This window comes from Phyllobates terribilis, unplaced genomic scaffold (assembly GCF_046119375.1).
Source record: "Phyllobates terribilis strain yellow unplaced genomic scaffold, ASM4611937v1 Scaffold_3__8_contigs__length_932513732, whole genome shotgun sequence".
Taxonomy (NCBI): Eukaryota; Metazoa; Chordata; class Amphibia; order Anura; family Dendrobatidae; genus Phyllobates; species Phyllobates terribilis.
The window spans coordinates 241,281,129-241,298,713 of NW_027362763.1; the positions used below are offsets into that span (position 1 = coordinate 241,281,129).

A 17,585-nucleotide genomic window follows, 5' to 3' on the forward strand; every position below is an offset into this window, starting at 1 on the left:
TGAATTAGTAATGGGGGTGTCTGACAGATGCCTCTCCAATACTAGCCCCTGGGTTTGATGTCAGCGGACATTACACAGATGACATCAACCCCAAAACCATTAACCTGATTGACACCTCCCTGAGGCTAAGCTCCAGAATTGGCGCATCTAATAGATGCGCCATTTCTGAGGCGGCTTACGGCTGGTGTTATTGGTCTGGGAAGGGGCCAATATCCATAGCCCCTTTCCAGGCTATTAATATCAGCCCACAGCAGTCTGCTTAACTTTTGCTGGTTATTAAAAATAAGGGGGACCCTACGCCATTTTTTTCATTTATTTATTGATTTATTAGCTAAATACATGTACAGTAAACTACACACGCACTGCACTTATTACATATCTCACGGACAATTTACAATGCTTTCAAAGCTCACGGTGGCTGTGCATGGCACAGATATGATGTGGAATTCAGAAGTCGTTTGTCCCTTCAACCAGAAATTGGGTGGGGGGCCAAGGCCACAGATGTTTGGTTAAGATTGATGATGTTACAAAGGATCCCCTAATTTCAATCCCCGGCCACCGCCTCCCCTTCTACCACCCAGTCGGCGGTGGCCATACGCCGACCTGGTGCATTCTGACTTTTTAATGAAGGCCACTGCAGGTTCTGCAGCCCCTGCAAGTATAGAAACGAGTGCTCGGTCTGTGGAGCCCAGCATCTAGCGGACCATTGCTCAAGAACATGTAAGTTTCCCAACAGGCCAGCAGGTGCAAGCGAAGGTAAGGACACTGGTGAGAGTGGCCGCGATGTCTCCATGGCTAGACCAGTATCCCAATAAAGATGCGGCCGCTCAGCTTCGCTGTGGGTTTCTTTCATTTTTTTTCATACCTTTTTTCTTTAGCAGCCAACCCTTTTCAGCAGGTAGTTTGAAATCTGTTAGGGAAAATGTAATAGTTGCTAGGGAAAAAAATTCCAAAGAAGTTGCATTGGGCAGGATCGCAGGCCCCACCTTTTCAAATTTAAGGGTTTCCTCCCTGGGGATTGTTCCAAAAAAGGAATCAAATAAATTTAGTTTAATCCATTACCTTTCCTATCCCAAGGGAACGTCAGTTAACGATGGCATATCTAAGGATGAGGCTTACGTTTCCTATGTTTCCTTTGTTAGAGCCGTTGATTTGCTAAGAAAAGCAGGCAAAGGAGCCCTTAAGGCAAAATCTGACATTGCGTCAGTCTTTCGTCTGCTTCCAGTGCACCCGGATTACCATCACCTGTTAGACTGCTCTTTGGATGAGCTTTTTTATTATGATACATGTCTACCTATGGGGTGCTCTATCTCCTGTTTCGAGACAGGCTCTACCGACATCATTCATTACTTAGACAATTTTTTATTTGTTTCATCCTGAGAAAAAAAACTGCTGTAGCTTTCTCCTCGGCTCCTTTTGTTACAGGATACAGTCTTTTGGGGTTCCCCTTTCTTCTGAAAAAAATGTAGGCCCCACTAGTAAGTTATCCTTTTTAGGTATTGAATCAGACTCCAACGAGATGGTTTTTAGTTTACCAAAAGAAAAATTAGAGAGGCTTTAACATATGATTTTAGGTTTCTGTGCTGTAAAAACGGTGTCACTAAAACAAATGCAGTCCTTGCTCAGGCTTATAGTTTTCGCCTACCGAGTAATGCCCATGGGCAGAGTTTTTTCCCAGCGGCTGTTTTTGGCTATCAGGGGAATTTCCAGGCCTGAGCATCGTATTAGGGTCACTAGTTCAATGAAAAAGGATTTGAATGTTTGGAAAAACTTTCTCCTCAATTTTAACGGACACACTTGCTGTCAGTCAGCCAAAGTCTCCAATTCGGAATTGGAGCTGTTCACCGACTCTGCTGAGTCCGCCGGTTTCGGTGCTATTTTCGGCAATGAATGGTGTGCAGATTTATGTCCTGAGGCTTGGATTAGCTCCGGTCTGTGCAGAAACATTTCGTTCCTTGAACTATTTCATATTGTGGTAGCTGTTGAGCTCTGGGGCCCCAGGCTCGCAAACCAAAGGGTTTGTTTCTGTTCAGACAACTCTGGATTGGTAAGCTGCATAAGCAACCTCACATCTTCCTCTTTGCCGATTTTAGTACTGCTCAGGTATTTGGTTCTTCAGTGCCTTCAATTTAACATCTGGTTTAGGTCACGGCATGTTCCCGGAGTTAAGAATATATGTGCTGATGTGTTGTCACGTTTTCGTTGGCAGGAAATTTGAGATCTCATGCCGGAGTCTTCCAAGGAAGGAACACCATGCCCTCCAGAGCTATGGGAGGTACTGATGAGCGTATGCCATCTTTGATCCGGTCTTCTTTGGCTCTAGCTACATGGAATGCCTATGGTAAGACATGGAATGAGTGGTGTCTTTTCGTGGGACTGAAATTTTTTGAAAAAGATGCTTCTTCCCTTACAGGCCACATGTTTCAGTATTTTTTACATTTGAACATTTGAAGTATTTTGGCGTTTGCGCAACTGTAGCACAGAGAAATTTGGCGGGATTAAGTTTTCATTTTCGCCTAAGGGGTATTTTTGATTTTACCAAGTCCTTCCTTATTTGCCAAGCTTTGAAGGGTTGGAAAAAGGATATAGTCAGAAAAGAATGCCGGTGTCCCATTTCTTATTCAATGTTGTGCCGCCTGATCGGCGCGACCCATACTGTATGTAATAACAAATAAGAGGCAGCCCTATACAATGCAGATTTTTCCTTAGCCTTTTTCGGGGCCCTTCGGGTAGGTGAGCTGGTTGCACCGTCAAAAGAAAAGCCAGGAGGTTTACAAAGGGACGACGTTCTCGTCGGCAATGAGTCCATCCATTTACGTATTCGTCGATCAAAAACAGATCAATTTGGTCGCAGTTGCTGGATCCCGTTAAAACAGGTTGAGGGTTTGGCATGCCCTATCTGCACAATTCTTGATTATTTGGCTTTCCATATGGTGGGTAAAATTTTTTTAATTCATTGCGAGTGAAGTAATCTTACTCGCTTTCAATTTCAGTCCATCCTCAAGCGCTGTTTAGCGTTGGTAGGTGCACCCCCCAATGAGTTTGGCACTCACTCATTCAGGATCGGCGCGGCTACAGAAGCATCTACAGCGGCCCTATCTAATGAAGATGTTAAGAAAATTGGTCGGTGGAAATGTGAATGCTTTGCAAGTTACATTCGCCCTGAGCTGTTAAACTAACATATTGTTCTTTTAGGTCCTCGGAGGCCAATATGTTTTCTGGGACATTCATATGTCTTTTGGGTGGCGCAGAGGGCCAAATGCAGACTTGGTGGAAAAAATTTGGGTTTCCGGAATATTGACGTGATGTGGGGAGGAATACGGGGTTTGACCTGGTCCCAGGTTTTACCTGAGGCTCTAGAGATTAGCAAAATAGCTAGTTCTCCAGTAATTTTGATCATTCATGCAGGGGGCAATGACCTTTGTTTTTTCAAAATGGTTGAACTCATGACCTTTATGCGTGTGGACTTAGAGCGTATTGTTGGATTTTTTCCAGAGATAATCTTAGGGTGGTCGGAAATCATTCCGAGGATTACTTGGAAAGGTGCCAGAGATGCTTTGGCGGTAGAAAGGGCACGCAGAACAGTTAATTGCCGGGTTTCACTTTTCATTAGGTCCAGAGCAGGGGTTGTAATGTGACACAAGCAGTTAGAAGGGTTTAATCATTGTTTGATGTCCCAAGATGGGGTGCACCTTAACGACCTAGATATATTTCTATCTGGCCTTCAGGATGGAGTCGAGCAAGCCCTATTTTTGTTGAATGGGGGTCGGGGCTCGATGCAGGTTTACACGAGTCCCTCCAAAGCGGTAAAGAATATATGATTTGAGTTTTGAACGATCTGAAGATGGACTTGCCCACTGGGAGTCCACTGGTGCATACCGTTTCAGCTCAAGCTTGATTAAAGAGAAAGAATTACAATGTTGGTTAACATTCATATGAATAACTCCATCCATAAAAGAAGTTCCATGGTGTCAATGTTTTTTTCTAAAAAGGGGGAGTTAATGTTTATGGGTTACATGTAGTGATGAGCGAGCATGCTCGCTACTGCTCGGTGCTCGCCCGAGCATCTCACTGCTCGAAATGCTCGGCGCTCGCCGAGTATTTCCGGTGTTGCTCGGCGAGGGCTCAGGTCCCCTCCCTGCATGTTTGGCGCTCTTTAGAGCGCCAATCAACATGCAGGAATTGTCTGCCACACACTGTAATGTCGCAGCCATGTTGGTTGTGGCATTACAGTGATTGGCTGGCCGCACGGCATCATCAGGTCTATACCAGACCTGGCGCCACCATGCTCGTCACAGTCACTCCGGAATCAGTGTAGGGAGAGCTGCTGCTGAGCTAGGGAGAGATTTACTTGTTTCTAGTAAGTGTAGGTATACCAGACTATATTAGAGACACATATCCATCTCAACTAACAGTCCTTCTGAGGACTAATCCAGCTGCAGAGATATCAGTGCTAGGCAGGCAGGCAGGATATATAGCAGACTGCAGTGCATATAGCAAGAGGGTCCATTCCAGTTCTGTCTGCTGGTGCTTTTACAAATATTTGTAGAAATAGACCCAGGTATCAGAGGCCAGGAATATATATTTTTTTATCTTAATCCTGATTATTTGCTTAAAAAGCAATCCAGAGAACACCGTTTATCTGCTCCATTTGCTTGTTGGCACTGCAGAATACAGCCAGGTCCTTTCCATATTACCTGATATTACAGCGCTAAAAATCCAGCTATTTAAAACTGTGGTTTGTCCGTCACATGGATCACATATAATTGCGCTGAAAATATTGCCATTTCTGGCCTACATTGAAATTTTGTTGCAGTGTGTTAGTGAAGCTATTGACACCAGTTTGCTGTTAAAAATAGTTACCTACAGGCCAGCTATTTAAAACTGTGGTTTGTTCGTCACACGGATCATATATAATTGCGCTGAAAATATTGCCATTTCTGGCCTCCATTTAAATTTTATTGCAGTGTGTCAGTGAACTGATTGACACGAGGTTGGCACTGTTAAAAATAGATACCTACAGGCCTGCTATTTAAAACTGTGGTTTGTCCGTCACACGGATCACATATAATTGCGCTGAAAATATTGACATTTCTGGCCTCCATTAAAATTTTGTTTCAGTGTGTCAGTGAAGTTTTTGACACCGGTTTGCTGTTCAAAATAGTTACCTACAGGCCAACTATTTAAAACTGTGGTTTGTCCATCACACGGATCGCATATAAATTCGCTCCAAATTCAGCCATTTGTAGTGAGCGTTGAAGATATTGTCCTCCATTTTAAATGGGCAAGGCACGTGGCAAGGGATGGTGATGGTGCATGCAGAGGCCGAGGCCGTGGGCAAGCTAAAATTGTGCCACAACAAACACCCACATCTTCTCGCTCGACCTTCCTGTTCCAAATAATAGGGGACCGCAGAACACCACTATTGAACACAGAGCAGTGTGAAAAGGTTATTGGTTGTATAGCAGATAATGCTTCCAGTCACTTAGCCACCACCACCACCACCCTGTCTTCCACACGGTCAAGTCTCAGTAGCCGTGAGTCTGGACTGCATATTCCTCACCCTGATCCTCCTTCCTCCCACCATGCCGAGTGCCCAGAGACAATTGAAACCACACTTGGACACTCCGAAGAGCTTTTCACTTTTCCATTTATAGATTAGGGCCTCTCACCTGGTCCACTTGAAGTGGGGCAAGAGGAGATCGCATGTAGCGATGCCCAAATATTTGAGCAGCCACGGTGATACGGAGGCGTCGGTGGGAAAGTGTCATAAGAGGTGGACAATGATGAGACACAATTGCCAGAAAGTCAGGAGGAGGACCAGGGTGCGGAAGTGGAAGACGAGGTAGTGGATGATATAGTAACTGACCCAACCTGGCAGGAGGACATGCAGAGCAAGGACAGCAGCACACAGGGGGAAGGAGGCAGAGCACCACAACAGGCAGGAAGAAGCAGTGTGGTGGCCACAGACAGAAGGCGGGCAACCGTTCCCCGTATCACCAACACGACGGAAGTTGCCAGTACAACTGTTAGGTCTTCCCGAGACTGGTTGTTTTTTAGAGACTCTGCCGATAACCCCAAAAAGGCCATTTGCACCACCTGCCAGGCCACCATCAGCAGGGGTAGCAAAACTACCAGCCTGACCACCACCAGCATGATCAGGCATATGGTAGCAAAGCACCCAACTTTTTGGGCCGAACCCCAGGGTCCAGGAACAGTGTCTGCGGGTGACACCACTACTTCTTCCGCTGTTGTGCGTGCAAGCCAATCCCCTGTCCATAGTGCATGCGAAGATGCCTCCTGCCCTGCACCTGTCATTGCACACTCTCAAATAGCACCATCAGCAAGCACGTCCTTTTCCCAGCGCAGCGTTCGTGTGTCCAAACCCCAGTCCTCGGACCGCAAGCGCAGATAAGCAGCCAATGCCTCACAGGCCACACTAATAAATTCACACATTTTGCGACTGCTTGCGCTCGAAATGTTGCCTTTAGGCTCATGGAGACGGAAGCTTTCCACAACCTGATGGCGGCGGCCGTCCCTCGATACTCGGTCCTCAGCCGTCACTATTTCTCCCGGTGTGCCGTCCCCGCATTACACAAGCACGTGTCCCACAACATTAACCGTGCCCTCAACATGCAGTTACAGGGAAAGTCCACCTAACCACGGACACATGGACAAGTGCTTGTGGGCAGGAACGGTACATCTCGCTGACGGCACACAGGATTAACATAGTGGAAGCCGAGACCCAGTCGGACCTTGGGACGGAATACATCTTCCCAACGAAGAAGATTGCAGGCCCTAGGTCAATCAGAGTTGCCCCCATAGTCTACAGCTCCTGCACCTCATCCTCCTCCTCCTCTTCAGCCTCCATCTCCGAAATGACCACATCAGTCACAAGCTGGAAGCACTGCAGCACTGCCTCGGCCAAGCGGCAACAGGCTGTGCTGAAGCTAATATGCTTAGGTGACAAACCGCACAATGAAGAGTTGTGGACAGCTCTGAAAGAGCAGACAGATCTGTGGCTGACACCGCTGAACCTATAGCCAGGACAATGGCCGGAACCTGGTGGCGGCTGTGAGGCGAGGAAAGCTCACACATGTACAATGCCTGGCCCATGTGCTTAACCTCGTGGTTCAGCGGTTTCTCAAAAGCTACCCAGAGCTGCTGGATCTGCTTGTCAAAGTACGCCGCCTGTGTGCCCATTTTAGAAAGTCAGCTACAGCTTCCACCGCTCTTGCCGTGCTTCAGCAGCGTTTGCAGCTTTCGGCTCACTGACTGGTGTGTGATGTCCCCATGCGTTGTAACTCTACACTGCAGATGTTGGGAAGGATTTGTGAGCAGAAGAGGCAGTTGTTGACTACTAGCATCAACAAGGCCGTCGGTATTCAGTTCTGACTCCACACAGACCTCAGGAGTGGACATGGATGTCAGACATCTGTACCTTTCTCCAAAACTTTGAGGACTCCACCAAGATGGTGAGCAGCGATGACGCTATAATTAGCGTGACCATCCCGCTTCTATGTCTTCTGTCTTCTATGTCTTCAAAATCAAAAGAGGATGCATTGCAGGCGGAGCACGATGAGATGGAGCAAGGAACCATACAGGGTGATTACACACAGCCCAGCCTCATCTCATCCCAACGTGGATTGGGTGACAATGAGGAAGAGGAGGAGGAAGAACAGGAGCTAGTTTCATGCGCTATAGATGGTACTACCTGTAAAACTGTCATACCGTCTGTTCAGCGTGGATGGCCTGAGGACAGGGAGAAGGAGGAGGAGAGCATGGTCAGTCTTCCTCTCTGTGAGTACACGGAAGTCTTGCCTGTTAGCAGTCTGGCACGCATGGCTGAGTTTATGTTAGGCTGCCTTTCCCGTGACCCTCACATTCTCAAAATTTTGGGTGACAGTCATTACTGGTTGGTGACACTTCTAGACCCATGCTACAAGGAGAACTTTATATCTTTTATTCCTGAGCCGGACAGGTATACAAAAAATGGGGCAGTACTAGAAGGCCCTTGTTGCGTAACTATTTAAAAATTTCCCATCTGAAAACGCTGGCGGCAGAGGTCACAGTTCATTGGACAACCAAGGAGTACAGCCGAGAGAGACACAACTCCAAAGTTCTGGGAGAGTTTTCTCAGCCCCTCCCATCGCACAGGCATTGAGGCGCGGGGTACTCTCACAAGGAGTGCAAAGTTTGGGAAGATGCTGAGGGAGTACCTTGACGACCGTATCAACGTCCTCCATGATTCCTCTGTGCCTTATATTTATTGGGTATCTAAGCTGGACACGTGGAATGAACTTGCTCTCTATGCCTTAGAGGTCCTGGCCTGCCCTGCCACTAGCGTTTTATCAGAGCGGGTTTTTAGTATCGCTGGTGGAATTATAACTGATAAGCGCATCTGCCTGTCAACTGAAAATGCTGACAGGATGACTCTTATAAAAATGAACAAGGGCTGGATTGGGCCAGACTTCTCAACACCACCGAATGATAGCAGCGTAACATAAACTCAAATCCAGTGTCTTTTTTTGGGAGGTGTATTCCCATGCACCTTTTCACACCCACACATGGGTATACGCTTCCTGATTTTGGCTATTTGGTCTTGTTCTCCTCCTTCTCCTCATCCTCATCCTCCACCACCATATCACCAGGGTGACCGTGGTCCGTGATGCAACACCCACATAATTTTTTAAAGGGTGTTTATGATGCCCATAATAAATTTTTTTATACAGTATGTTCATGTATACCCCCCAAGTGTAAATGTTTGTCAGCCCATACACTTAGTGCATGGGCATTACAAGTATAGGAGACCTGCTCCTTTCTAAAGGGAACATTTTTTTATGAGGCCCTCCTCCACATCTTTTCCAAGGTGCATTGGAGTGCCTCCCAATTTTTGGCAGCCCTTGCATTCACTGCATAGGCCAACACTATGGGAGACCCACTTACTAATAATGGGAACATTTTTTCATGAGGCCCTCTATGTCTCTTCCAAGGGGCATTGGAGTGCCTCTGTAGCATCGACGTCTCTGCCCCCTGCCAGGCAGAGACACCATCCTCCTTACCGCCGCGCTTCTGGTCCAGCGTCTTCCGGCCCCTCTGCTACTGCTGCTGCTGGTGCATGCAGCTTCCTGGGCACTGTGTTTAGGGCGCGCGCGCGCCCTCCCTCTTAAAGGGGCCGCGTGTGCCATCCTAAAAAGTCCCCGGCCAATGGCCGGAGGACTTTCCCTATTTCAAGCACCTCCTCCAATATGGAGGAGGCCATGCAAGGTTGTTGCTCTGTGTTTCTTACTGTTGCTTCAGCCCTCAGGTCCCTCTGCAAGTCAGTCCTGTCCACCAGTCTGATCTTCAGTCCAGCCCGCCAGTCTGACTACTATCCAGCCTGACAGTCTGTCTACAGTCCAGTCCGCCAGTCTGTCTATGGGCTCTGTCCGCCTGCTTATCTGGAAGCACCCGTCTGTTACCTGCCGTGCCCGCCAGCCTGAGCCTGCTTACCTGGGAGCACCTGCCAGTTACCCGTTCTGCTCGCCAGCCTGCCTACCCGGAACACCCGTCTGGCTATCAGCCGAATCTGCCTGCTCGTCTACCCGGACCACCTGTCAGCCTGCCTGCCGTGCTCATCCGCTGTACCGGTCAGTTCCTGCCATCTGACCCATGGGAGTCACCTGCTCTCATACAAGGTCGGTCCCAGAGTGGCACCTGGTCCCCCTGCTCGGTCCCTCCCTTGTTCATGGAGTCGATTGAGCCGCCGTGCAACCTTGGTCAGGCTGAGTAGGTACTTAGTCACGCCCTTCTGGTCCTTCCGTGCACCACAGCACAGAGGTTCCACCACCCGGATCCGTAACAGCCTCTCAATTTTTGGCAGCCCTTGCATTCACTGCAGAGGCCAACACTATGGGAGACCCACTTCCTAATAATGGGAACATTGTTTTCAGGAGGCCCTCTGACCTCCACATCTCTTCCAAGGGGCACTGGAGTGCCTCCAAATTTTTGGCACCCCTTGCATTCACTGCATAGGCAAATACAGTGGGAGACCCACTTCCTAATAATGGCAACATGGTTTTCAGGAGGCCCTCCTCTAAGTCTCTTAAAAGGCGTATTGGGGTGTGTCCAAATTTTCAAAGGGGTATTGGGGTGTGTCTAAATTTTCGGCAGCCCTGCCACTCAATGCATTCGCAATAACAGTATAGGAGACCCAATCTTTAGTAATGGGAACAACAAAGCATAGCCGGCTGATGGCTCTCTAAAAATAGCGAGGGCCGACTTCTGGCCCAATAAGAATAGTAAAGGCCGCCTGATGAACCTATAAAAATAGGCTTTGTGACTTTCAGAGTCCCTCCTTCATAAATGAAACAGGATGTGTCTGATGATATCTCACACACCACATGGCCAGATAAGGTTGTAAAATGTTAAAATGACATTTCCCGGTGAATGCATTTGTCACGGTTGAAAGCAATGCAAAAGTGCAAAAACGCATCAAAAACGCTACGTGTGAACATAGCTCAAGGTGTGGAGGAGTATTTTTGTTTTTGGTTATTTATTTTGCCTTATATACAAGTCATTACCCTGGAAAGGATGTTCCTTAACGTATTTCCCAAGAAAATCCATTTTCGTTTCATTTTTGTATGTTTTATTGTGAGTCCGTAAAAGTGGCGTAATACCTCTGACAACATTGTTCACAGCAGTGACCTGGGAGTCAGAGATGCTTCCAGGGGTCTTCCCCATGCTGTTCCCATGTCATTTGAGCACTGTTCCCATCGATTTGGGCAATTATTAGGCCCTCTGCAGACCGCCAGGGGGAGCTGCCTGAAAAATGCTTGAGTTTCCCATAGACTTACATTGGACTCGTTGCTCGGGTCGAGCATCCGAGTATTCCAATGTGCTCGACCCGAGTATCGAGCACCACCAGAGCATTTTAGTGCTCGCTCATCACTTGTTACATGTGTTCATATCAACAGTCTTGTTGTACTGTCCAGGCAGGGATCTTGTGGGTTCTGAACATTGTTGTCTCATTAGCTCCCTAGTGTGAGGCTTGAAGGGACTACTTACTACATAACCCCTTAATGACCAGGCCAAATTTCTGAAATCTGACATGTGTCACTTTATGTAGTAATAACTCTGGAATGCTTCAACATATCCCATTGATTTTGAGATATTTTTTGTGACAAATTATAGTTTATGATAATGGTAAAATTAGGTTAATTTGTTCTGTGTTTATTTTAAAGAAAATCAGAAATGTGACAGAAATGTAAAAAAATTAGCAATTTTCGAACTTTGAATGATTATCCTTTTAAGGGCTCACTCTAACTTGCGATTAAATCGGACGAATGCAATCCGATAAAAAATTGGATTGCATTCGTACCAATTTAATCCTATGATTGTGTGCTCAGTTGCGTTTTCTTTTTCAGCTCCGATCGGATCGCGATCGGACTGAAAAAAATCACAACATGGTGCAATTGCATGCTGGATTCGGATCGCACGCACCCATATAAGTCTATGGGTGTGTGTGAAACATCGCACTGCACTCAGATATCACCTGAATGCAGTGCGATTCCCGGCAATGGAGGAGATGGAGAAATTACTTTCTCTGTCCGATCCTCTCTGTGCGAGAGGATGATCAGAGCACAGAGCACTGACACTTTGCTCACGCTCGCAGCAGGGCAGAAGCTGAGTGTCATTAGCATATCACATGGGATGCCATACCCTAGTAGGACCCCGGCCTAATCCAGACAGTCATACCACACAAAAACATTAATAAATAACATTTCCCTCATCTCGGCTTTACATCAACGCCATTTGTAAGATGTATTATTTTGTTAACATTTTAGAAGGTTTAAAAATGTAACAGTAATTTTTCATTTTTTTCAAGGAAATTTACGAAACTTATTTTTTAGGGACGTGTTCAGTTTTGAAGTGACTTTGGGGGTCCTATATAATGCAAATCCCCAAAAGTGACACCATTTTAAAAACAGTGCCCCTCAAAGTATTCAAAATTGCTTTCAGGCAGTTTATTAACTGGAATGACAGGAATGAAATAAATATTTTTACCACCTAAATGTTTCTATCTTCTGAACAGGCCACTATAGCTGGAAGACTTTAAGGCCGTTATTTGGCCATGAATTGCCATGGCAAACATCAGGACCACACGATCAAGATCTCAGGGTGCTGATTGAGTTAAAGAGGGAGCCCCCACACTCTATTAACTATCTAGATGCTGTAGTCACTATTACCAGCAGTATTTAAGGGGTTAAATGGCCATGGTTGGTGCCAACCCTGATCGTGGCTGATGCAGCAGGGTGTCAGCTATAGTGTACAGCTGATAGCTGCTGGATTGTCACCCATCAGAAGATGCTAGTCTCTTATATCTCAGGTCACTTTTACGTTGTATTTACGGTCATTAAGGGGGGAACCTGTCACTTAAAAAAAAACGCTATTAACCTGCAGATATGGGGTAAATATGCAGGTTAATAGCATTATGAAGCTACCCAGCGCCCGCACTGAAAGCCCCGCTGATGGGAGGAAATTAACTTTATTACTCCCCGCAGCCTCGGACTTTCAGTCATAAAGGGGTAACCTGCGCGGCTTCAGTCACTACTCAGTACATAAAGAGCATCGAAAGTAACCGCGCCCTGGCACTGACTGACAGCCAGTTCTAATGCTGAGCTGGTTGTCAGTCAGTGCCAGTTACAGCCACCGCTCACTATTCACTGAGCAGTGACTGAAGCCGCATCGGCTGGACCCCCATGACTGAAAGCAAAGCCCAAGACTGCCAGGAGGAATAAAGTTAATTTCCCCATCTGGCAGCCGGGCTCAACTTCAGAACACTATAAACCTGCAGATTAACCTAATACCTGCAGGTTAATAGCATTTTTTACATGACAGGTTCCCTTTAAACACTTAGCAGTTTGTTTCTATTTGCCTGTTATGAAACACCAAGAAAGACGAAGGAGAAGTCGTGGATATATGAAAATCACAGGATTGCTAGACATGTTAATGATATGCAAATGAAGAAAAAATTGAAATAAAATTTTGAAAACATCTCAATTTATTCATCATCGAGCATAAGTACCACATACAGAAATACACGCACTTACATGTCCTGGCTGCTATCAATGAAGTTATTAATGGTTGTCTGAAGAATATTCTGCCGTGCTGAATGCACTTGGACAAATCATCAAGATCCGCTGCTGGCAGCTTCCTTTGCCATTGCCGACTAATGACATTCCAGGCGTGATCAATGGGAGACTAGTACTGAGACACTGCAGGCCATGTTAGCACTTTTAGGCTATGCAGGTAGTGAATAAATTGAGATGTTTTAAAAAATTAGTTTCCTTTTTTATATCAGTGATTTCCATAATTCCATGATACTGCCTTCTTGGTGTTGTAATTTTCAATGTCACAGAATGTAGTTGATACTTGCTCTGATTTTCTCCTGTTCCACTGTTTGTACTTCGCCTTTTTATTATGTCCATTACCTTGACTTGTGTTTAAACTACCCTATTGTCTTACGATTTTGTTCTTGATAGTGACCTTTTGGTACTGACCCATCATTCTAACTATCCTCTACCAGCCCAGTCCACCTGCCAGCAGCCACCCCATGGATGTAACCCAGGGGTCCTAGGTAAGTCCATATCTCTATTTATATCCTCTGGGACCCTCTAGGCCAGGGGTCTCAAACTCGGCTGGGTATATGGGCCGCACATGGAAAAAATTTGAATTTGGGGGGCCGCATTCTTTGTTCAATGTGACATTTTTAGTGATACCATTTTTTTTGTATACACCTTTTGAACATTTTTGCCGTGTTTATTTTTTTATGGCTTGGGTCGTTATGGATGTGGCGATAATAAACGTGCACTTTTTTGTGTTTACTTTAGTTTACATATAAAACAGCATTTTTAGTGCCCAATATTTTTTCATGCTTTATTTTATTTTTTTTACAATTTTATTTCCCCCAATTGGCCACATACAGTAATATTGTCTTACAATTAGCATCATATAGTAATAATGGAAAACATCTTGTAGTAATGTTCCCCATCCAAGTCCCCATCTTGTACTAATGTGCCCCATCCAGGTCCCCATCCTGTGGCTATGTGCCCCATCCAGGTCCCCATCCTGTGGCAACGTTCCCCATCCTGGCGCCCATCTTGTACTAATGTGCCTCATCCAGGTCCCCATCTTGGGGCTATGTGCCCCATCCAGGTCCCCATCCTGTGGCAATGTTCCCCATCCAGGTCCCCATCTTGTGGCTCTGGTCCCCATCTTGTGGCTCTGTGCCCCATCCAGGTCCCCATCTTGTGGCTCTGTGCCCCATCCAGGTCCCCATCTTGTGGCTATGTGCCCCATCCAGGTCCCCATCTTGTGGCTCTGGTCCCCATCTTGTGGCTCTGTGCCCCATCCAGGTCCCCATCTTGTAGCTATGTGCCCCATCCAGGTCCCCATCTTGTGGCTATGTGCCCCATCCAGGTCCACATCTTGTGGCTATGTGCCCCATCCAGGTCCACATCTTGTGGCTATGTGCCCCATCCAGGTCCACATCTTGTGGCTATGTGCCCCATCCAGGTCCCCATCTTGTGGCTATGTGCCCCATCCAGGTCCCCATCTTGTGGCTATGTGCCCCATCCAGGTCCCCATCTTGTGGCTCTGGTCCCCATCTTGTGGCTATGTGCCCCATCCAGGTCCCCATCTTGTGGCTATGTGCCCCATCCAGGTCCCCATCCTGTGGCTATGTGCCCCATCCAGGTCCACATCTTGAGGCTCTGTGCCCCATCCAGGTCCACATCTTGAGGCTCTGTGCCCCATCCAGGTCCCCATCCTGTGGCTATGTGCCCCATCCAGGTCCCCATCCTGTGGCTATGTGCCCCATCCAGGTCCCCTCTTGTGGCTATGTGCCCCCTGTGCTGTTCTTCACACACATAAAATAGAAAAAAAAAAAGATGATTCTCACCTGTCCTCCGTTCCCTCGGCGGCCTTCCTGCAGATGTGGCCCGCAGGCACCACAGAGTCCGACCCCTTGACGATCCCGACCTGGTCCAGGAGGAGCCGCCGACAGCAGCGCTGCATTGCCGCACAGAGACTGTCTCCCAGCACAGCATTTTCAATGTCAGCCGCCGGCCAATCAGAGGCCAGCAGCTGACATCTGCATATGGCAATGATGTCATACTCGCTGCGCCGACACGCAGATATCAGCTGCTGGCCTCTGATTGGCCAGCGGCTGGCATTGGAAATGCAGTTCTGGGAAACAGTCTCTGTGTGGCAATTCAGCGCTGCTGTCGGCGGCTCCTCCTGGACCAGGTCGGGATCGTCAAGGGGTCTGTGCCTGCGGGCCGCATAAAGCAGCCTCAGGGGCCGCATGCGGGCCGCGTGTTTGAGACCCCTGCTCTAGGCTAAGTGGCTTGGACACAGCCTGTCCATGGAAGCGCATTTAAAAATTGTAAGCCTTCTACTGACTGTGCTGTGTTACAGGAGAGTGGCTGAGCATGTCTGACCACCAGCTCTTGGCTCATTAGTTGAACATGCACATTGCTATACACCCTCAACACTGTGTGGTACCATACTATGCTGCTTCATTAAAAGCATATACATGGAATAGATTGGTATTTTTTTTTATGATTTAAACAATGGATATGGTATTTAATGATAGGAAAATCCCTTACAAAAAACCTCAAAAGCTCAATTAAATAAATTGCTCTTGAAGGACTCATGTGCTGGTTGACAATGGAATCATGACTTATCGCTTGGAGGCCAGACCACTCTCGATCAGTTTACAATTTTTATATGATGTTCACTACAGGGTGTAAAAAAAGGAATCAATTTATTTGAAGGTTGATACTGAAGCTTACACTTTGCATTTAGTTATGTACATCCCAAGCAAACAAAGTTGAATGTTATATCAATAAAGTATAGTATAGATCAGTATAATTACAGCAGAGGATTTACCTGTAATGGTCCCAGTATTGAACTAGTTGTGTACATAAAGAAAAGACGTAGATAGCTGAGCACATTGCCAAAGGCGAAGAGACCTTCTGCCACCAGTGTGGGGTGGAAAGCGTCCCAGTTTTTTCGTTCTGCATTGCAGTGGAACTGTCAGATGAAGGAAACATTTGTGATTCCACACATTTCTTCAATACAAGTGATAAGAATTCGATTCTATATTACTGATAATAAGTCACCGATCCATATACAGTAATATTGATGAACCAATGTGATAAATGTTCCTAAAATGTATCCCTTTAATAACAGCTTTCACTATAACAGCTGTCAAAAAAGGGCTGAATGATTTCCTCGATACACATAACATTGTGGGTTACAGTTAAATTAGACAAAATATTACACCTATAGTAGTACATTTAGTATAGTAATAGTAATTACATAACTAGTATCATAATTAGGGTTGATTCAGGGTTCTAGGACTGATCGCCTTTTCTCAGGGTCAAGAAGGAATATTTCCCTTGTGACACAAATTGGCTGAAGGAGTCCTGGGGTTTTTGCCTTCTTTTGAATCAACAGTGTAGACATACGGTAGTATTAGAAGTGATAGGAAAGTTAGAATAATATTGCAATAAGATAGCAGGATGTTAATAATAGTAACAATATCAAATAGTTACATTTATAAAAATAAAAACAAATTAAAATAACGGCAGTAGTACAATAAGTAGTGTAGTATTAAATATATAACTAGTAATATATAATTAGGTTTGATCCAGGGTTCTAGGACTGATCGCCTTTTCTCGGAGTCAAGAAAGATTTTTTCCCCTGTGACACAAATTGGCTGAAGGTGTCCTGGGGTTTTTGCCTTCTTGTGGATCAACAAATTTAGGTATAGAGATTTTAGTAATACCATTATTAGAATCCCAAGAGTAATACAAAATATGAAACTAATTAAAAAATTTAAATTATAAACTAGTACATTTTTAATTGTAATAGTGCAGCAATAATAAAAATCGTAATAATAATAATACATTTGTGAGGCCTAGTCCCAGTTATTTAGTAAGTTAGTGTAGTGTTAGTGTAGGGAGTACAATTGGGGGAAGAAGGTTGAACTGGATGGACCTAGGTCTTTATTCAACCTACGTTACTATGTTAGTACGTTGTTGCTACATGAAGCACAATATATAGTTACCTTGCTGTAAGCCACGATTTTTAGAGTGAAAGTTGCTAAATACAATGAATTCATCACAAAGCTGAGCTGATTCCGAGATTCTTCCAAGAAATCTTCCAGGCCATCATACCAAAGACGCTTCACATCTGACCAGACCATCCCTGAAAAAAATATATGAGGATTCGGTGTTATAATTAGTTTATTAAGTGGTTATCAATTATGTCATCGGCCATTAGAAAAAGAAATCACGTACATCAAAAAAATCACATGCATTAATGGGGCTCTGCAGTGAAGATAAGCTATTGTCGCCTATTGACAGGATAGGTGGTAACTTATAGATCAGTGGCGGGTCTGACTGCAGGGACCCACACCAGTCAGTAGAATGGGACACTTTTATTCCCTTTAGAATGGAGAGGCAAGACGCATGCCTGACAACCCCTCCATTCCTTCCCTATGGGGTCGCAGAGCACAACACGCGGCTTATTTCGGG

The 17,585-nt window shown here is 45.8% G+C and overlaps 1 protein-coding gene across 5 annotated transcripts in view; it reads right to left on the reverse strand.

The window, feature by feature from the left end:
- The window catches only part of TRPC1 (transient receptor potential cation channel subfamily C member 1), a 313,340-nt gene that overhangs the window by 183,111 nt on the left and 112,644 nt on the right, over positions 1-17,585 (reverse strand). For all 5 annotated transcript variants that reach the window (XM_073674674.1, XM_073674675.1, XM_073674677.1 and 2 more), the window contains 2 exons: positions 17,117-17,256; positions 15,934-16,077 (listed from right to left, as the gene is read on the reverse strand). In XM_073674674.1, coding sequence (XP_073530775.1) covers positions 15,934-16,077; positions 17,117-17,256 — 284 coding nt within the window. The remainder of the gene's footprint in view (positions 1-15,933; positions 16,078-17,116; positions 17,257-17,585) is intronic.